The sequence below is a fragment of the Lithobates pipiens genome, unplaced genomic scaffold (genome assembly GCF_037356315.1).
Source record: "Lithobates pipiens isolate NorthernLeopardFrog02 unplaced genomic scaffold, aLitPip1_a1.2 Scaffold_16, whole genome shotgun sequence".
Taxonomy (NCBI): domain Eukaryota; kingdom Metazoa; phylum Chordata; class Amphibia; order Anura; family Ranidae; genus Lithobates; species Lithobates pipiens.
This window is the reverse complement of record NW_027507748.1, coordinates 7,065,584-7,087,392: the sequence shown is the minus strand read 5'-3', so window position 1 is coordinate 7,087,392 and position 21,809 is coordinate 7,065,584. Positions and strand designations below refer to the sequence as shown.

Sequence of the window (21,809 nt, the reverse complement as noted above, 5' to 3'; positions counted from 1 at the left end):
TTTAAGTCCTTTGCCATTAATCGTTAATGGGATGGTTTGTAGTTTGTTGATAGAGACCATAAAATCTTTTTTATTAACTTGATCGATCTCCTGACTTCAAAGTCCTAAGGTTTGGTTTTTCGGAATCAGAGGGAGAGATGTCTTATTTGTCCCTTAGGGCTCTAGCCTGATAGGTGTGCTAGGGTTGGGGAGGGTTGAGACAAAAAAAAGGGGGGGGGGAGGGGGTGTGAGGAGGGTAGATATAGACCTGCTAGTCTACCCTATTTATGAAAATCCGGATGGTTTAAAGGGTAGAAAGGTTTACCCCTTAGGACCAGATGGCTATTTTATTATGCCTTTTCCTAATTGTGTTTTCTAGCACTCCTGCGAAGCTAGCTATATAAATTATTCTAATGTTTCAGGATGTTTGTATGTTGTGGTGGACCTGGGAGAGAGTTTTTTCTTTTTTTTTTTCCTTTTTTTTCTTCCCTCCCTCTTTTTCTTTGTTGGGTATCTTATTGTAGTATATGTGAGCCAAATTGTTTCAATATTGTATGCGATAACACAAAGATATATTGACACACACAATAGACACAGGTACTTCTTAGTTTATAAAACAGGTGAAGTATTTTAGTAATTACTTGAGATAGATTATTCATGTATGTGGATAATTTGGCCACCGGAGGGAGTCAGTGTATTGTTGTGTTGAATAGTGCTTGCATATTAATGTATCATAATGTAAAACCCATGTAAATGAGCAGAATTATTAATACCGTTAAAGATAATTATTCAAAGTTCAAACTGACATACACGGTGTATATTATTTCTTGTAATTGAAATTTCTCCAGAAATGTAAATTTAAGGATGCAAGGCAATATGTTACGTGAAAACTGATAACTTTAATTTGTCTATAATGCCATGTGCGCTTTGTTTTCTGGGAGAGTTATCTACGACTGGTGGAAAGCGTTGCTCTTATAGGTTGTTTAAGTAGATGAGAGTTTGATTGAAGCATATTAAAAATTGGAATCTGGATGCTAAGTATCGCTATCTTGTCTTATCATTATATTAGTTGTGTAGCGCCGGGCTCCTGAAGAACACACACTATGTGTTTTTCAAAACTTAACTTCAGTTAACTACAGTTTGGTTTGGGTCTATTTGCCTAAATTTGACTTCTGTGTTAGTCTGACTGGGCTGTAAGATGTTCAGCCTGGCCACAGGGGGGCACTGTCTCTGGTGGCAGGCGTGGAACTATGGTCTAGTTGGGAGTTTAATTTGCTCTCTCTCTGAGTCAGGTCAGTGGGAGTGGCGCTCTCGCTGTGCCCTCTGGGAGAGGGTATTTGAGATGTGGACGTCACCTGGTCCGGGGTTCCGGTCCAGTATGCTGTGCTGACTGCATGGTCCTGGTCCTTCTGACCAGCCTACAGGAAGGCTATGGCCTGCGGTGCGGATCCACCCGACTTTAATGCCTCGGGGCTGGCTAGCCCAAGGCAAGGGAACTAAGGAAGGATTCCAAGGTGGATGGGTGCCGTCTCCGGTTTCCGGGGAGACCCAGTGTACTTCAAGCATTCCAGGGAAGGACTCTTTAGAAGAACACCACGTACAGGTTGGTCTTCTTAACAAGAGCCTGGAAGGGCTGAAGTAACCAAGAGAATCCGGTCTTGTGAATATCGCCAAGCGGGCTGAAAGATCCAGATATCCTACAAGTGTTCTACAGCTTAGTTTCCCTACATGTTCTGCAACAATGTCTGTGATAAAGACTTTGTTCCTGAGTAAGCACCTTATTGGCTGCTAGGCCTTGTGAGAGACGGACTGTCCAATCTGAGTGTTCATCCAGCTGTGAATGGCTATTCTCTGGATGCAGTCAAAGTAAGCAAGTTCCTTAACGTTTATAGACTTTGACATTGAGAGAACCTGAACTTTCCTCTCCAACCCTCTGATCCCAAATTGAAAGACTGTTTGAGTTTTTGCAAATAAAACCATTCAACTGGATGTATTGTCGGTCTCAAGTTACTGGGCCATCTACCATGGGAGATCCCCTAGACACAAGACAAGGAGAAGCGGAAGGTAATGATCAGCCCAAAAATATTCAGCCACTCCTTCGGGGGTTAGTGCTACAGTAGTATTAAAGGAACTCTGAACAAAATAAAACCTTAATCGTAAAACAACGTTTTCCTAAATGACTGTAACCGTAAATAGAAATCTATTTTGTGGGTGTACGAACTTTGTCCCCACGTACTGAGCCTACTGCAGTCAGTGTCATGATAAAATATGGTTTTCCTTACTGTATACAAGCTGTTACATGCAGTTTCTATTAGTTTACCTGGGGAGCTTTTCACAGTCTACGTCAGGTGTTCATAGACCTGACAGGCATATTAACCTGTTGCAGTAGGGAGTTTGTGGATCTTAAAGTCTCTGTTGTAAAAGGCATATCACTCTTAGCCCTTGTACACACGGGTCGGACATTCCGACAACAAAATCCGTCGGATTTTGTCCATTGGATTTTGTCCGAAACTTGAGTTGCATACACACGGTCGGACAAAGTTGTCGGAAAATCTGATCGTTCATAACGTGATGACGTTATTTCGTTACGACGGGACTACGTTCAGGCTAGTAGCCAATAGCTTTGGTCTAGGAATTTGATCTGACCATGCGTGGCTCTTTGTCCGATCAGAATTCTCTACACATGATCGGACAAAGTCCGATCGGATCATGTTGTCGGAAAAATTTATAGCCCAGATCTAAAACTTGTTGGTCGGATATTCAGATGGAAACAGTCCGATGGAGCCCACAAACGGTCGGATTATCCGACAACACGGTCCGATCTGACATTTTCCGTCAGAATGTCCAACCGTGTGCACAAGGGCTTAGGGAAGCCGTGAGTGCAAGATAGTTTTACTATCTAATTGTTAATGAACGTTTTTAAAGAATATACAATTAGGTACGATACTTACAAGCGACTCACTGAGCCAGGCCTAGCTAACATACCAGTATGTCAAGGTTCTCTTCAGTTTTCACGGAGTTGACATGAGGTCCTTAGTAGATTTGCCTTGACTTGAGAATATGTCAACCTGGATACTTGAATTTTATGTGTCCATTTGATCTCGGCGATCCATGCGATCCCTGCGTCTGGGTGGTGAGATCCCAGGGCTTCCTTGAAAAGCATCTCTTCTGTTGTGATGTGGTGATGGTGATCTGCGACGACGATCTCTGTTTCTCTGGGTTTTTGGAATGTAGTTGTTGGACACTGTGATCCATGATTCATTCAGCATGAAAGAATTGTACCATTCTGGGACCTCAGCGATAGGGATATTGAAAGTCTCACAAAAAGTTTGGAGGTCTCTGGGTGTGCGTAAAAAGCGCGGTGTGACCTCTTCATGTGGCTGAGAGGCAGAAAGGGAATTTTCACCTATATGGAATTCCCCTGGTGGGCAGTTGCTCTGTAATCAGGCGCAAAGCTCTGCGTTGCTGCAGTGTGATATTTGACAGGTCTTGGTATAATTTGATTTTGTTTCCATTATAGATAATTCTGTTCTTTTCTCTTGCTTTTTTAAGGATTACTTCCTTCAGAGGGAATTTTACTAGACAGCAGATTATGTCCCAGGCGGGGTCACTGTCTCTTCCTCTGGGTCTAAGTGCTCTGGGAATTCTCTTGAATTCTATGGGACAATCTGGGGGTCTGTCCAGAATGTCATTGAATATTGCTGCCGCAGTGTTTTCTACTGGGTTTTGATCAGACATTTCAGGGACCCCTCTAATTCTTAAGTTATGGCGCCATCCTCTATTATCCAAATCTTCTACGTGGAGGTGCATTTCCATTATGTGGTTAAGGTGCATGTCTGCATGTTTTTGTACCTGTTTGATTGCTTCTGCTTGGCGTGCTGTGGCTTGTTCCACCGCTCCTGTCCTTGCTGCAATCCCCTGAATGTCAGCTCTGATTTCTGTGATGGCTGCAGAGAAGGATGCTTTAAAGTGGAAGTAAACTCCCCTTATCGTTTTCAGCCAAGGAAGCTGCCATCTTTGCCTCTGTTTAATCTTCAACTGCTATGGTGCTGCCCATGTGATCTGTTATGACACCAGCCATTGGATGGTTTGATAGTTTGGCTGAGAGCACAGCCAATGTGCAGTTAGCATTCCCGGCATGCCTTTGTTTTTTAACTCAATGGGTTTACTTCCACTTTAATGTCCATTGACATTGCCTGAAGGTTGGCCTGTAAGTCTGCTAGGCTGAGGGTCTGTGCTGTGCTGAGGTGGCGGTGTCTCTTGTATCAGTGCGCCATTCGCGTCATTCGCCGTTGTGGGCATGGAGCTGCCGAGCGGTGTGGAGGGCTTAGGCGAGGCCACGGCTTTGAGGCCTTCCCCCAGCGATGTCCGGAACATCGCTGGGATGTTAGCGATCGGGTGCTGATTGGGCTCCATCGTTTCCCGGGGTGTTGGGGAGCTGCGGCCTCCCTTTCCCATGTCTGGGAGCTGCTTGTATTGGCCTGAAGCTTATTTTAGCTTCTTTTGAGTGCCGGAGGAATGGGTTTAAGCGCCCATCTCTGACCGGAGTTAGGCCACGCCCCCTCCCCATTTTTTTTTTAATAAAAGGAAGTCCATGATGAGGCCCCTAAACTCTCTTACTATCTTTGAAACAGGGTGCACTAATAATCCAGAAGCCAAACATCTGTTATCTAGGATGTATAAATACTCAAGACCCAAAATACCTCAACCCCTCGCTATATAAGGGAATGGGAAAGAGAATTGGGTTATAATTTTACAACCACACAAATACAAAAGATGATTAAAATAACTGTTCCTCCATAAGCTCTCATATTCAGGAGATGTCGTACACATTTCCGACTAGATGGTACCGTACCCCAGCACGCTTAGATGTTCAGATGTTTCCAACGGCAGATGCAAGTTGTTGGAGGGGATGTACTGAAAGGGGCACTTTTCTTCCCTTGGTGGTGGACATACCCCAAGATTCAAAAAAGTTTTGGGAGGCGGTTGCCCCATGGATCAAGAGAATGACCTTTGGACCTATAGAATTTTCTTTTATACATTTCTTGTTCCATGGAATGCCACTCTCAAATAAATCCCATAAAAGAAGTATCACCCCACATCTGTTGAACGGAGCGAAGGTACTGATACCGAGATATTGGAAGCAATCTAGGTGCCCTACACTGACTGATTGCAAAAAGGAAGTATATATATATATATATAAAATGGGGGCTAAAATGTGGGTACATTTGATTAACCACTTACAGACCGGACCAATTTGCTGGTCAAAGACCAGACCACTTTTTGCGATTCGGGCACTGCGTCGCTTTAACTGACAATTGCGCGGTCGTGCGACGTGGCTCCCAAACAAAATTGACGTCCTTTTTTTCCCACAAATAGAGCTTTCTTTTGGTGGTATTTGATCACCCCTGCGGTTTTTATTTTTTGCGCTATAAACAAAAATAGAGCGACAATTTTGAAAAAAACACATTATTTTTTACTTTTTGTTATAATAAATATCCCCCAAAAATATATAAAAAAACATTTTTTTCCCTCAGTTTAGGCCGATACGTATTCTTCTACATATTTTTGGTAAAAAAAAATCGCAATAAGCGATTATTGATTGGTTTGCGCAAAAATTATAGCGTTTACAAAATAGGGGATAGTTTTATAGCATTTTTATTAATAATCTTTTATTATTTATTTTTTTACTAGTAATGGCGGCGATCAGCGATTTTTATTGTGACTGCAACATTGTGGCGGACACATCGGACATTTTTGACACATTTTTGGGACCATTGTCATTTATACAGTAATCACTGCTATATAAATGCAGTGATTCCTGTGTAAATGACACTGGCAGTGAAAGGGTTAACCAGTGGGTGGCAGTGTAGGGGTTAAGTGTTCCTAGGGGTGTGTTACTAACTGTGGGGGGGGCTGGGCTTTCATTTAGTGAACACTGATCTCTGCTCCAATCACATGGAGCAGAGATCAGCGTCACTAGTTGCTAGGCAGAATGGAGAAATGTTGTTTACTCTGCATTTCCTCCATTCGGCCGCTCCGTGAGACGATCGCGGGGATGCCCGCGGCGATCGAGTCCGCGGGTCCCGCGACCGGACTCACGGGGGTCCCGACCAGCGCGGGGGTCCCTCCTGATGGCACGGCGGCATTGAATATTGGACTACATGTACGCCAATATGCCTGCCCGTGCCATTCTGTCGACGTACATCGTCGTGCGCTGGTCGGGAAGTGGTTAAAGACAAATATGAGGAATTTAATGATATATGGGCAGGATGAATATGTTACTCCCCAGAGATACCTATAGATTAGACCAGATGGTCGCCGGAGTCTCCATGATCGTCAGAGGCCGGGCGCGATGTTATGACATCACGCCCGGCCTCTGAATTATCCGAATCGCTGCTTTAGGAACAGACATTGTTATTTTCATCTCATTCATATTGTGTTTTGTTTTTGTTTCGGATCAACTCGTTAAATTACTCATTTTGTTTTGTTGCATTAATAATGAAATTCATTTTGTTTTCCGCCAATTTTTTCCAATGGATTTGAAGTATTTGAATCAAATTTGAATCGAATATATGAAATTGATCCAAATTCATTGTTAAGAGTAGCTGGTTCTATTCTATTTGAATTTCAGAAGTTGGCTACTGTTATTTTATTCTATTATTTTATTTTATATTTTATTCTATTCTTTTCAAATTTTGGAAGGCAGCTATATTCTTTCTATTTTACTATATATTTTTTTCAATTCTATTCATTTCTATTCTGTTCATTTTTATTTATTTTTTTCTATTCTATTCTTTTACTTTTTATTCTATTCTATTTTTTTTTTCTATTCTATTCTGTTCTTTTTCGAATTTTGGAAGACATATTTAATCTTTTTATTTTCTATTCTATTCAAAATTCTAATTTCGGGAAGACAGCTATATTCTTTTTATTTTATTCTATTCTTTTCTATTATTTCCTTTTCAAGTTTTTTTTTTTCTCTATTCTACTTTTTTTCCTATTCCATTCAATTATTTTATTTGCTATTCTATTTTCATTTTCTAGTCTATTTTTAATTCTATTGTATTATATTCTTTTCTATCCTGTTCTAGTCTGTTCTTTTTGAATTTCGTAAGATGGCTATATTCTTTCTATTTTCCTTTATTCATTACTATTCTATTCATTTTTATTCTATTTTTTCTATTCTATTATTTTCTATTCTTTTCTAGTCTGTTCTATTTGAATTTTGGAAGAGGACTATTTTTCTATTCTATTCTCTTTTTATATTCTTTTATCTTCTATTTTATTGTATTCTATTCTTTTCAGAAGACGGCTATATTCTTTCTATTTTATTATATTTGTTTCAATCCCATTCATTTCTATTCCAATCTTTTATTTTTTATTCTATTCTGTTCTTTCCAAATTTTGGAAGCCATGTTTATTCTTTCTATTTTCTATTCTATTCAAAATTCTAATTTTGTAAGATAGCAATATTCTCTTTATTCTTTTCTATTCTATTAATTTCAAGTCTATTTCATGCTATTCTTTTATTTTCTATGCTATTCTATTTTCTTTTACTGGTCTATTACTTTCAATTCTATTCTATTTTTATTTCAGAAGATGGCTATATTATTTTTTATTTATTCATTACTAATATTTTTTTTATTTTCTAGTCTATTATTTTTTTTCTATTCTATTATTTTCAATTCTATTCTATACTTTTCTATTCTAATCTGTTCTAGTCTGTTTTTTGTTTTTTTTTTTCATGTCGGAACATGGCTGTATTCTTTCTATTTTATTCTAAGAATTATTAACCTATTAATTTCTATCCTATTTTTTTCTATTCAATTTTTTTCTATTTCAGTCTATTCTTTTATTTTCTATTCTATTTTATTTTTCTAGTCTGTCTTCAATTATATTAGATTCTATTGATTTCTATTCTATTCTGTTCTTTTAGAATTTTCGGAAGATGGCTATATTCTTTCTATTTTATTCTATTCATTACTATTCTATTAATTTCTATTCTATTTTTTTCTATTCTATTCTTTTATTTTCTATTCTATTAAATTCTCTTTTTTCCATTCTATTATTTTCAATTTGTTTCTTTTCTATCCTATTCTGTTCTAGTCAGTTCTTTTTGAATTTCGGAAGACGGCTATAGGCTATTTTATTCTAATTATTACTATTCTATTCATTCTATTTTATTTTATTTTCTATCCTATTCTTTTAGTTTCTATTCTGATTTCTTTTTCTTCTCTATTATTTTAAATCCTATTCTATTCTAGTCTGTTCTTTTTGAATTTCGGAAAATGGCTATATTTTATTCATTATTATTCTATTCATTTCTATTCAATTTTTTTCTATTCTTTGATTTTCCATTATATTCTATTATTTTCTATTCTATTCAGTTTAAAAAAAAATAATAATTTAAATTAGAATTTTGGAAGACTACATTCTAATACACAGTCTTTGAAGATCAGCAATATGTTTACATTTCAAATTAGTTTTCTAATTAGATTTTTTTTTCTAATTCGAATTGAAAGTCGTTATTTTGGACGAAATTTTGTTTCGGATTTGTTTTAAATTGGTTACTATTGCAATTCATAAATTCTGATACATCCGAATCTCCGAATAACAAAAAACTTTTGTCCAAATTTTGATTTGGAACAGAACAAGCGCGCACGTCTATTTGAAGGTGCAGCGGCGTGCGAGTATCCGAATTGGCGCTGTAACAACAGACATTGTCAATGTTCATATTGGGGTGTTCAATTTCTTCATTAAATTGTTCTTTTTTGTGGGGGGGGAGGGGGAGATTGTAAAAGTAGAATCCGTGTCACACATAGAAGGGATCCTCCAATAATAAAGTCCGTCTTCATTGTTCCCTGTATAGATCCTGCAGTCACCACAATCTCCAGCCGGCCAGGAACTCCCTCCACCAAACCCAATGATCAGCCAAAGGCGGAGGAGGGTAAGATATCAATGACAGAAACAATGGTACAAAGTATTTGTCCTCTCCAATCTATAACATTCATCCGCTTTAACTACTAGGCCATTCTTAAAATGTATGCAAAGCCAAAAACTTATTTTTTCACATCTGATCTCTGGCCCCCCTTCAGTCCTGCGCAGGTGTACCGACTCCTCCCCTTCAGTCCTGCACAGGTGTATTGGCTCCTCCCCTTCAGTCCTGCGCAGGTGTATTGGCTCCTCCCCTTCAGTCTTGCACAGGTGTACCGGCTCCTCCCCTTCAGTCTTGCACGGGTGTACTGGCTCCTCCCCTTCAGACCTGCACAGGTGTAGCGGCTCCTCCCCTTCAGTCTTGCACAGGTGTACCGGCTCCTCCCCTTCAGTCTTGCACAGGTGTATTGGCTCCTCCCCTTCAGTCTTGCACAGGTGTTCCGGCTCCTTCCCTTCAGTCCTGCACAAGTGTACCGGCTCCTCCCCTCTTGCACAGGTGTACCGGCTCCTCCCTTTCAGTCCTGCACAGGTGTACCGGCTCCTCCCCTTCAGTCTTGAGCAGGTGTAGTGGCTCCTCCCCTTCAGCCTTGCACAGGTGTACCGGCTCCTCCCCTTCAGTCTTGCACAGGTGCACCGGCTCCTCCCCTTCAGTCTTGCACAGGTGTAGCGGCTCCTCCCCTTCAGTCTTGCACAGGTGTACCGGCTCCTCCCCTTCAGTCCTGCACAGGTGTAGCGGCTCCTCCCCTTCAGTCTTGCACAGGTGTACCGGCTCCTCCCCTTCAGTCTTGCACAGGTGTACCGGCTCCTCCCCTTCAGTCTTGCACAGATGTCCCGGCTCCCCCTTTCCAGTCCTGCACTGGTGTACCGGCTCCTCCCCTTCAGTCCTGCACAGGTGTACCGGCTCCTTCCCTTCAGTCTTGCACAGGTGTACCGGCTCCCCCTTTTCAGTCCTGCACAGGTGTACCGGCTCCTCCCCTTCAGTCCTGCACAGGTGTACCCGCTCCTCCCCTTCAGTCTTGCAGAGGTGTACCGGCTCCTCCCCTTCAGTCTTGCACAGGTGTACCAGCTCCTCCCCTTCAGTCTTGCACAGGTGTACCGGCTCCTCCCCTTCAGTCCTGCACAGATGTACCGCCACCCTTCAGTCCTGCACAGGTGTACCGGCTCCTCCCCTTCAGTCTTGCACAGGTGTATCGGCTCCTTCCCTTCAGTCTTGCACAGGTGTACCGGCTCCTCCCCTTCAGTCTTGCACAGGTGTACCGGCTCCTCCCCTTCATTCCTGCACAGGTGTACCGGCTCCTCCCCTTCAGTCTTGCACAGGTGTACCGGCTCCTCTCCTGCACTGAAACGGCTTCCTCTGATTTCCCCGCACACTGTGAGCTTCTCACAATGTGCATTAGAAGCTGCAGTAAGTCATATAGAGCCCCGCCTCATTTCCCAGCTGGAGGCCATTCAGCATCATCTATCCCGGGGGGGCAGCAAGCCATCGTTTGCAATTGACTGGTTGACTGCGGGAAGGCCGACAGGTGGATTGTGACACCACGACTCCGCCTCCCCCAACCTCCGCCGCTCTCCTGTTACCTGCAGAGCAGAGAGCAAAAGGCAGAGGAACTGGATGGAGGATGGGAGCTTCTCAATGATTGGTGATTTATTATGAACTCCGGCAGCTCCCGCCTTTCACCCAGCACTATGCTCTCTCCTGATCTCCGCTCTCATCAACACACACTGGCAGGAAAGTGCTACCTACACAGCGGTGTGCATGTGGGGGGGGGGGGGGGCGGGTACAGTAAGGAGGGTGGAGGAACACTACAGGGGGCTTGATATGAAGGGGGTCAGGCAAAACTGTTTTGGGGAGTACAGGACACTACAGGGGGCTTGATGTGAAGGGGGTCAGGCGACACTGTTCAGGGGGGCAGGGGGACACTACGGAGGGCGGAGGGACACTACAGGGGGCTTGATGTGAAGGGGGTCAGGCGACACTGTTCAGGGGGGCAGGGGGACACTACGGAGGGCGGACGGACACTACAGGGGGCTTGATGTGAAGGGGGTCAGGCGACACTGTTTTGGGGGTTACAGGACACTACAGGAGGGAGGGGGGACACTAGGGGGATGGGGGGACACTATGGAGGGCTTGATGTGAAGGGGGTCAGGCGACACTGTTTTGGGGGGTACAGGACACTACAGGGGGTGGGGGACACTATGGGGGGCTTAATATGAAGGGGTCAGGCGACACAGTTTTGGGGGGTACAGGACACTACAGGGGGGGCTTGATATGAAGGGGTCAGGCGACACTGTCTTGGGGGGTACAGGACATTACAGAGGGGTGGGGGACACTACGGAGGGCTTGATGTGAAGGGGTCAGGCGACACTGTTTTGGGGGGTACAGAACACTACAGGGGGGTGGGAAGACACTACAGGGGGCTTGATGTTAAGGGGTCAGGCGACACTGTTTTGGGGGGTGCAGGACACTACAGGGGGGCAGGGGGACACTAGGGGGGTGGGGGGACACTACGGGGGGCTTGATGTGAATGGGGCCAGGCAACACTGTTTTGGGGGTTACAGGACACTACAGGGGGGACACTAGGGGGATGGGAGGGACACTATGGGGGGCTTGATGTGAAGGGGTCAGGCGACACTGTTTTGGGGGTACAGGACACTACAGAGGGTGGGGGACACTACAGGGGGCGGGGGGACACTACAGGGGGGCTTAATGTGAAGGGGTCAGGCGACACTGTTTTGGGGGGTGCAGGACACTACAGGGGGCAGTGATGTGAAGAAGGCACTGCGTTGGGGGGAGGGGCATTTGAACACTACAGGGGGTGGGGGGGAGCGAATGCTTGAGACTTTCACCTAGCTTGTTTTTTGTTTTTTTTTCTTATAGACACCTACATTTCTGTTCCTGATGGTTTATTGTGCACCTCAAATTGTGACGAACATTTCGATTTAAAGTCCACCTATAAGTGGAGCCGTATGATAACATTTCTCCCATGTCACAATATATAACAACAGTATCAATTGTTCAGAAAAGTGTGGCTCCCCCCCAGTGATCAGACTGCACATTGTAACTTTGTAGCAAGGGGAGAGGCAGCAGCAGGGACTGATCTGTGTCAGACATTTGTGATCACAGACAAGAACTGCACAGGTATCAGGATTTACATGGTTTTGTCATCTCTCAACTGACATCTCAGTCCGGGAAGTAGATGGTGACCCTGGATGATGCTTGAACAAAGATGGTGCCGTCCTTCTGGAAAGAAGATGCAGGCATTGTCAGGGGGAGTCCTGTGATCTGAGAAGTGGTAATACCTGGAAGGAGGACACATTACTCAGCATGTATGGACTGAACGTGGGAGATCTGATACTCCGCCTTCTATTGGATGATGACCTCTGATATCCATCTCTTCTATTCTCCCCCGCAGGGCAGAGCGGACTATCAGCGGGTCACATGACCGGTATCGTGATTGGAGGAATCGCACTGGTTGTTATTGCAGTGGCTGGGATTGTGATTTGTGAGTACCGAATAATCTCTACACTCCGTATAATCCAATCTAACATCTATTCTATCTATTGCATCTCTCTCTCCTCCTCCCCCTCTCTCTCGCTCTCCCCTCCCCCCCTCTCTCTCTCTCTCTCTCTCCTTCCCCCCTCTCTCCCCCTCCCCATCTCTCCCTCTCTCTCCCCCTCTCTCCCTCTCACCTCTCCCCCTCTCTCTCTCTCCCTCTCCCCTCCTCCCCCTCTCTCTCTCTCCTTCTCTGTCTCCCCATCTATCTCTCCCTCTTTATCACTCCCTCTCTGTTCCCCCTCCCCACAGCAATAATCCCCAGCAAGTGTCAATGCCAGCAATAAACCCCAGCAAGTGTCAATTCAAGCAATAAACCCAAGCAAGTGTCAATCCCAGCAAAATTTCCCAGAAAGTGTCAATGCCAGCAATAATCCCCAGCAAGTGTCAATTCCAGCAATAAACTCCAGCAAGCGTCAATGCCAGCCATAATCCCCAGAAAGTGTCAATGCCAGCCATAATCTCCAGCAGCCATAATGCCCAGCAAGTGTTAATGCCAGCCATAATGCCCAGCAAGTGTCAATTTCAGCAATAATCCCCAGCAATATTAATGTCAGCAATAAACCCCAGCAAGTGTCAATGCCAGAAATAAACCCCAACAAGTGTCAATTCCAGCAATAAACTCCAGCAAGCATCAATGCCAGCCATAATCCCCAGAAAGTGTCAATGCCAGCCATAATCCCCAGCAGCCATAATGCCCAGCAAGTGTTAATGCCAGCCATAATCCCCAGCAAGCGTCAATGCCAGCCATAATCCCCAGAAATTGTCAATGCCAGCCATAATCTCCAGCAGCCATAATGCCCAGCAAGTGTTAATGCCAGCCATAAGGCCCAGCAAGTGTCCATTTCAGCAATAATCCCCAGCAATATTAATGCCAGCAATAAACCCCAGCAAGTGTCAATGCCAGAAATAAACCCCAACAAGTGTCAATTTCAGCGATAATCCTCAGCAAGTGTCAACGTCAGCAATAAGCCCCAGCAAGTGTCAGTGCCAGCAATAACCCCCAGCAAGTGTCAATTCCAGCAATAAACTCCAGCAAGCGTCAATGCCAGCCATAATCCCCAGCAAGTGTCAATGCCAGCCATAATCCCCAGCAAGTGTCAATGCCAGCCATAATCTCCAGCAGCCATAATGCCCAGCAAGTGTTAATGCCAGCCATAATGCCCAGCAAGTGTCCCCCAGCAAGTGTCAATTTCAGCAATAATCCCCAGCAATATTAATGCCAGCAATAAACCCCAGCAAGTGTCAATGCCAGAAATAAACCCCAACAAGTGTCAATTTCAGCGATAATCCTCAGCAAGTGTCAGTGCCAGCAATAACCCCCAGCAAGTGTCAGTGCCAGCAATAAAACAGAACAAAATATTACAGCGCACATTTCAAAAAATACATTTACCTCCTGCAAGGCTATTTAAAACACCTAGACATTTTCAAAAAACATTATCAAAAAATATGGGGATTTGGTCACACCATATTGCTATATGGTGTGTAAGCCCACTTACTGCGACAAAGTACCCCAAGTGGGTCCTACACTATCCATAGATCGGGAGATCCTGCTTCTCTGAACCATGGGAGCCACACACTCCTCTATATGGGAGAACTAAAGGTCTCCACCTATGACACAGGTGGTCACTAATGAGAGGCAATGACGAGGGAGTGGGGTGCTCCTGCCCAAAAGGATTTGGTCAGAATCCATACAATAGACAAACAATATATTTGGGGGGGCACACCCTTAAAGATGCATTAAAGATGGTGCAGCCATAAGACCTTACAACAGAACAATGCTCCCATGGTTCAGAGAAGCAGGATCTCCCAGTCTATGGATAGTGTAGGGCCCACTAACCATGGGGTACTTTGTCGCAGTAAGTGGGCTTACACACCATATAGCAATATGGTGTGACCAAATCCCCATATTTTTTGATAATGTTTTTTGAAAACGTCTAGGTGTTTTAAATAGCCTTGCTGGAGGTAAATGTATTTTTTGCATGTGTGCGCTGTAATATTTTGTTCTGTTGTATGGTCTTATGGCTGCATCATCTTTAATGCATCGTTTAGGGTGTGCCTCCCAAATATCTTGTTTGTTTAATGCCAGCAATAATTCCCAGGCATTTTCAATGCCAGCAATAAACCCCAGCAAGTATCAATGACAGCAATAAACCCCAGCAAGTGTCAATGCCAGCAATAAACCCCAGCAAGTATCAATGCCAGCAATAAACCCCAGCAAGTGTCAATGACAGCAATAAACCCCAGTAAGTGTCAAATCCAGCAATAACCCCCAGCAAGTTTCAATTCCAGCAATGATGCCCATCAAGTGTCAGTACCGGCAATAAACCGCAGCAAGTGTCAATGCCAGCAATAACCCCCAGCAAGTTTCAATGCCAGCAATAATGCCCATCAAGTGTCAGTGCCAGCAATAAACCCCAGCAAGTGTCAATACCAGCAATAATCCCCAGAAAATGTCAATGCCAGTAATAATGCCCAGCAAATGTTAATGCCAGCAATAAACCCCATCAAGTATCAATGCCAGAAATAAACCCCAGCAAGTATCAATCCCAGTAAGAACCCCCAGCAAGTGTCAATGCCAGCAATAATGCCCAGCAAGTGTCAATGCCAGCAATAATGCACAGCAAGTGTCAATGTCAGTAATAAACCCCAGCAAGCATCAATGCCAACAATATCTCTCAGTAATTGTCATGGCAAGCAATAATAACTCCCAGGGCAAGCAATAATCAGCACAATAATAACCCCCAGCACTCGTAAAAGTGCACAACAATAATCCATAAGTCAGCAAAATCATAACCCCCAGCATAATAACCCTCAGAGCAATACAACACCCCAGCACTGCGAAATAAAGTCCTCTCTTACTGAACAAGCAATACCCCAAAGCACTGAACAATAATAACCCCCAGTACTGATCAGCAATACCACCCATGTTGGCACAATTATAACCCCCCCCCCCAGGACTGCAAATAATAACCCACAAGACTGCACAATCATAACTCCCAGCCCTGCATAATAATAACCCCCAGCACTGCACAATTATACCACGTAAGTTGTCTGCAAAATAATAACCCCCAGTATTGGTGCTCAGTAGTTTTACTTACCCAAGCACCTGCTCCTTCTTTGTTGAAGTTTGTTGACATTTGGGGCTCATTCCTCCTCATACAGCAGAGTACACAGCACCACACAACTGTACAGCATTAGGCCTCTTTCACACTTGTGCAACTTGTCCTGCGACTTGGGACTGAAAAGTTGCATGACAAGTTGTTCCCCATGTTTTCCAATGAGCACCATTCATATCTGTGCAACTTCAAGTCTCATTGACTTCAAAGTAGTCCCTGCACTACTTTGGTCCGACTTTGATGCGATTTGAGTTCCATAGACCTCAAGATTACACAAAGGCGTTGCTTAGATTTGCATCAAAATCGCGGCAAAATACATGGCATATGAGTACTGCCACTGGATGGAGTCTGGGGAAGGGATGTGAGTACTCTCACTGGATGGAGTCTGGGGAAGGGATGTGAGTACTCTCACTGAATGGAGTCTGGGGAAGGGATGTGAGTACTCCCACTGGATGGAGTCTGGGGAAGGGATGTGAGTACTGCCACTGGATGGAATCTGGGGAAGTGACATGAGTACTCCCACTGGATGGAGTCTGGGGAAGAGATGTGAGTACTCCCACTGGATGGAGTCTGGGGAAGAGATGTGAGTACTCCCACTGGATGGAGTCTGGGGAAGGGGTGTGAGTACTCCCACTGGATGGAGTCTGGGGAAGGGATGTGAGTACTCCCACTGGATGGAGTCTAGGGAAGGGATGTGAGTACTCCCACTGGATGGAGTCTGGGGAAGGGATGTGAGTACTCCCACTGGATGGAGTCTGGGGAAGGGATGTGAGTACTCCCACTGGATGGAGTCTGGGGAAGAGATGTGAGTACTCCCACTGGATGGAGTCTGGGGAAGAGATGTGAGTACTCCCACTGGATGGAGTCTGGGGAAGAGATGTGAGTACTCCCACTGGATGGAGTCTGGGGAAGGGATGTGAGTACTCCCACTGGATGGAGTCTGGGGAAGGATGTGAGTACTCCCACTGGATGGAGTCTGGGGAAGAGATGTGAGTACTCCCACTGGATGGAGTCTGGGGAAGGGATGTGAGTACTCCCCTGGATGGAGTCTGGGGAAGGGATGTGAGTTCTTCCACTGGATGGAGACTGGGGAAGGGATGTGAGTACTCCCACTGGATGGAGTCTGGGGAAGGGATGTGAGTACTCCCACTGGATGGAGTCTGGGGAAGGGATGTGAGTACTCCACTGGATGGAGTCTGGGGAAGGGATGTGAGTACTCCCACTGGATGGAGTCTGGGAAGGGATGTGAGTACTCCCACTGGATGGAGTCTGGGGAAGGGATGTGAGTACTCCCACTGGATGGAGTCTGGGGAAGGGATGTGGAGTACTCCCACTGGATGGAGTCTGGGGAAGGGATGTGAGTACTCCCACTGGATGGAGTCTGGGGAAGGGATGTGAGTACTCCCACTGGATGGAGTCTGGGGAAGGAATGTGAGTACTCCCACTGGATGGAGACTGGGGAAGAGATGTGAGTACTCCCACTGGATGGAGTCTGGGAAGGGATGTGAGTACTCCCACTGGATGGAGTCTGGGGAAGGGATGTGAGTACTCCACTGGATGGAGTCTGGGGAAGGGATGTGAGTACTCCCACTGGATGGAGTCTGGGGGAAGGGATGTGAGTACTCCCACTGGATGGAGTCTGGGGAAGGGATGTGAGTACTCCCACTGGATGGAGTCTGGGGAAGGAATGTGAGTTCTCCCACTGGATGGAGTCTGGGGAAGAGATGTGAGTACTCCCACTGGATGGAGTCTGGGGAAGGGATGTGAGTACTCCCACTGGATGGAGTCTGGGGAAGGGATGTGAGTACTCCCACTGGATGGAGTCTGGGGAAGGGATGTGAGTACTCCCACTGGATGGAGTCTGGGGAAGGGATGTGAGTACTCCCACTGGATGGAGTCTGGGGAAGGGATGTGAGTACTCCCACTGGATGGAGTCTTAGGAAGGGATGTGAGTACTTTCACTGGATGGAGTCTGGGGAAGGGATGTGAGTACTCCCACTGGATGGAGTCTGGGGAAGGGATGTGAGTACTCCCACTGGATGGAGTCTGGGGAAGGGATGTGAGTACTCCCACTGGATGGAGTCTGAGGAAGGGATGTGAGTACTCCCACTGGATGGAGTCTTAGGAAGGGATGTGAGCACTCCACTGGATGGAGTCTTAGGAAGGGATGTGAGTACTTTCACTGGATGGAGTCTGGGGAAGGGATGTGAGTACTCCCACTGGATGGAGTCTGGGGAAGGGATGTGAGTACTCCCACTGGGATGGAGTCTGGGGAAGGGATGTGAGTACTCCCTCTTGATGGAGACTGGGGGAAGAGATGTGAGTACTCCCACTGGATGGAGTCTGGGGAAGGGATGTGAGTACTCCACTGGATGGAGTCTGGGGAAGGGATGTGAGTACTCCCACTGGATGGAGTCTTAGGAAGGGATGTGAGCACTCCCACTGGATGGAGTCTTAGGAAGGGATGTGAGTACTTTCACTGGATGGAGTCTGGGGAGGGATGTGAGTACTCCCACTGGATGGAGTCTGGGGAAGGGATGTGAGTACTCCCACTGGATGGAGTCTGGGGAAGGGATGTGAGTACTCCCACTGGATGGAGTCTGGGAAGGGATGTGAGTACTCCCTCTTGATGGAGACTGGGGAAGAGATGTGAGTACTCCCACTGGATGGAGTCTGGGGAAGGGATGTGAGTACTCCCCTGGATGGAGTCTGGGGAAGGGATGTGAGTACTCCCACTGGATGGAGTCTGGGGAAGGGATGTGAGTACTCCCACTGGATGGAGTCTGAGGAAGGGATGTGAGTACTCCCTCTTGATGGAGACTGGGGAACGGATGTGAGTTCTCCCACTGGATGGAGTCTGGGGAAGGGATGTGAGTACTCCCTCTTGATGGAGACTGGGGAAGAGATGTGAGTACTCCCACTGGATGGAGTCTGGGGAAGAGATGTGAGTACTCCCACTGGATGGAGTCTGGGGACAGGGATGTGAGTACTCCCACTGGATGGAGTCTGAGGAAGGGATGTGAGTACTCCCTCTTGATGGAGACTGGGGAAGGGATGTGAGTACTCCCACTGGATGGAGTCTGGGGAAGGGATGTGAGTACTCCCACTGGATGGAGCCTGGGGAAGGGATGTGAGTACTCCCACTGGATGGAGTCTGGGGAAGGGATGTGAGTACTTTCACTGGATGGAGACTGGGGAAGGGATGTGAGTACTCCCTCTTGATGGAGACTGGGGAAGAGATGTGAGTACTCCCACTGGATGGAGTCTGGGGAAGGGATGTGAGTACTCCCACTGGATGGAGTCTGGGAAGGGATGTGAGTACTCCCACTGGATGGAGTCTGGGGAAGGGATGTGAGTACTCCCACTGGATGGAGTCTGAGGAAGGGATGTGAGTACTCCTCTTGATGGAGACTGGGGAACGGATTGTGAGTTCTCCCACTGGATGGAGTCTGGGGAAGGGATGTGAGTACTCCCTCTTGATGGAGACTGGGGAAGAGATGGTGAGTACTCCCACTGGATGGAGTCTGGGGAAGAGATGTGAGTACTCCCACTGGATGGAGTCTGGGGAAGGGATGTGAGTACTCCCACTGGATGGAGTCTGAGGAAGGGATGTGAGTACTCCCTCTTGATGGAGACTGGGGAAGGGATGTGAGTACTCCCACTGGATGGAGTCTGGGGAAGAGATGTGAGTACTCCCACTGGATGGAGTCTGGGGAAGGGATGTGAGTACTCCCACTGGATGGAGCCTGGGGAAGGGATGTGAGTACTCCCACTGGATGGAGTCTGGGGAAGGGATGTGAGTACTTTCACTGGATGGAGACTGGGGAAGGGATGTAAGTACTTTCACTGGATGGAGTCTGGGGAAGGGATGTGAGTACTCCCTCTTGATGGAGACTGGGGAAGAGATGTGAGTACTCCCACTGGATGGAGTCTGGGGAAGGGATGTGAGTACTTTCACTGGATGGAGTCTGAGGAAGGGATGTGAGTACTGCCACTGGATGGAGTCTGGGGAAGGGATGTGAGTTCTTCCACTGGATGGAGACTGGGGAAGGGATGTGAGTACTCCCACTGGATGGAGTCTGGGGAAGGGATGTGAGTACTCCCACTGGATGGAGTCTTAGGAAGGGAATGTGAGCACTCCCACTGGATGGAGTCTTAGGAAGGGATGTGAGTACTTTCACTGGATGGAGTCTGGGGAAGGGATGTGAGTACTCCCACTGGATGGAGTCTGGGGAAGGGATGTGAGTACTCCCACTGGATGGAGTCTGAGGAAGGGATGTGAGTACTCCCTCTTGATGGAGACTGGGGAAGGGATGTGAGTACTCCCACTGGATGGAGTCTGGGGAAGAGATGTGAGTACTCCCACTGGATGGAGTCTGGGGAAGGGATGTGAGTACTCCCACTGGATGGAGCCTGGGGAAGGGATGTGAGTACTCCCACTGGATGGAGTCTGGGGAAGAGATGTGAGTACTCCCACTGGATGGAGTCTGGGGAAGGGATGTGAGTACTCCCACTGGATGGAGTCTGAGGAAGGGATGTGAGTACTCCCTCTTGATGGAGACTGGGGAAGGGATGTGAGTACTCCCACTGGATGGAGTCTGGGGAAGAGATGTGAGTACTCCCACTGGATGGAGTCTGGGGAAGGGATGTGAGTACTCCCACTGGATGGAGCCTGGGGAAGGGATGTGAGTACTCCCACTGGATGGAGTCTGGGGAAGGGATGTGAGTACTTTCACTGGATGGAGACTGGGGAAGGGATGTGAGTACTTTCACTGGATGGAGTCTGGGGAAGGGATGTGAATACTCCCTCTTGATGGAGACTGGGGAAGAGATGTGAGTACTCCCACTGGATGGAGTCTGGGGAAGGGATGTGAGTACTCCCACTGGATGGAGTCTGGGGAAGGGATGTGAGTACTCCCACTGGATGGAGACTGGGGAAGAGATGTGAGTACTCCCACTGGATGGAGTCTGGGGAAGGATGTGAGTACTCCCACTGGATGGAGACTGGGGAAGAGATGTGAGTACTCCCACTGGATGGAGTCTGGGGAAGGGATGTGAGTACTCCCACTGGATGGAGTCTGAGGAAGGGATGTGAGTACTCCCACTGGATGGAGTCTGGGGAAGGGATGTGAGTACTTTCACTGGATGGAGACTGGGGAAGGGATGTGAGTACTTTCACTGGATGGAGTCTGAGGAAGGGATGTGAGTACTTTCACTGGATGGAGTCTGGGGAAGGGATGTGAGTACTCCCACATGGATGGAGTCTTAGGAAGGGATGTGAGTACTCCCTCTTGATGGAGACTGGGGAAGGGATGTGAGTACTTTCACTGGATGGAGTCTGAGGAAGGGATGTGAGTACTTTCACTGGATGGAGTCTGGGAAGGGATGTGAGTACTCCCACTGGATGGAGTCTGGGGAAGGGATGTGAGTACTCCCACTGGATGGAGTCTGGGGAAGGGATGTGAGTACTCCCACTGGATGGAGCCTGGGGAAGGGATGTGAGTACTTTCACTGGATGGAGACTGGGGAGGGATGTGAGTACTTTCACTGGATGGAGACTGGGAAGGGATGTGAGTACTCCCACTGGATGGAGACTCTGCAATTCACCGGAGGAAAAGTCGGCACAGCTGTAGAAAAATCCAATGCATTATGGTTATCAGGCCTTTGTTTAGCCATGAATAAAACCTGGATGCTGAAACGCTTTAGCTCATTTTTACACCAATATACATTGTAATGGAAATTTGTAGGTATATAATTGTATTCTATTTTATATGTATTGCACGATGCCCTCACTGTGCACACGGCACTAATAATGTTTTCAGTACATGTTTTGCATTCTTTCGAGTCCTGATTATGCCGCGTACACACGAGAGGACTTATGTCCGACAGACTTCCGAAGGAGTTCCGACGGAGTTCTGACGGACTTTTCGGCGGAGCGGACTTGGCCACACACAATCACCACTAAACTCCGACGGATTGGAACGTGATGACGTACGACTGGATTCGAATAAGGAAGTTCATAGCCAGTAGCCAATAGCTGCCCTAGCGTCGGTTTTAGTCCGTCGGAGTAGCATACACACGAGCGGAGTTTTCTAAGGGGGACCGGGTCCGGCGGAGTTCCTTCGGGAAAATTTGAAGCATGTTCCATATTCTAAAGTCCCGTCAGACTTTGGTGAATCAAAAGTCCGTTGCAGCCCACACACGATCGAATAGTCTGACGG

The 21,809-nt window shown here is 46.6% G+C and overlaps 1 protein-coding gene across 1 annotated transcript in view; it reads left to right on the top strand.

Moving 5' to 3' along the window:
* Positions 1–21,809, top strand: part of LOC143981499 (uncharacterized) — a 113,297-nt gene that overhangs the window by 84,661 nt on the left and 6,827 nt on the right. The window contains exons 6-7 of the mRNA XM_077479366.1: positions 8,852–8,929; positions 12,330–12,479. Of these exons, the coding sequence (XP_077335492.1) occupies positions 8,852–8,929; positions 12,330–12,479 (228 nt within the window). The remainder of the gene's footprint in view (positions 1–8,851; positions 8,930–12,329; positions 12,480–21,809) is intronic.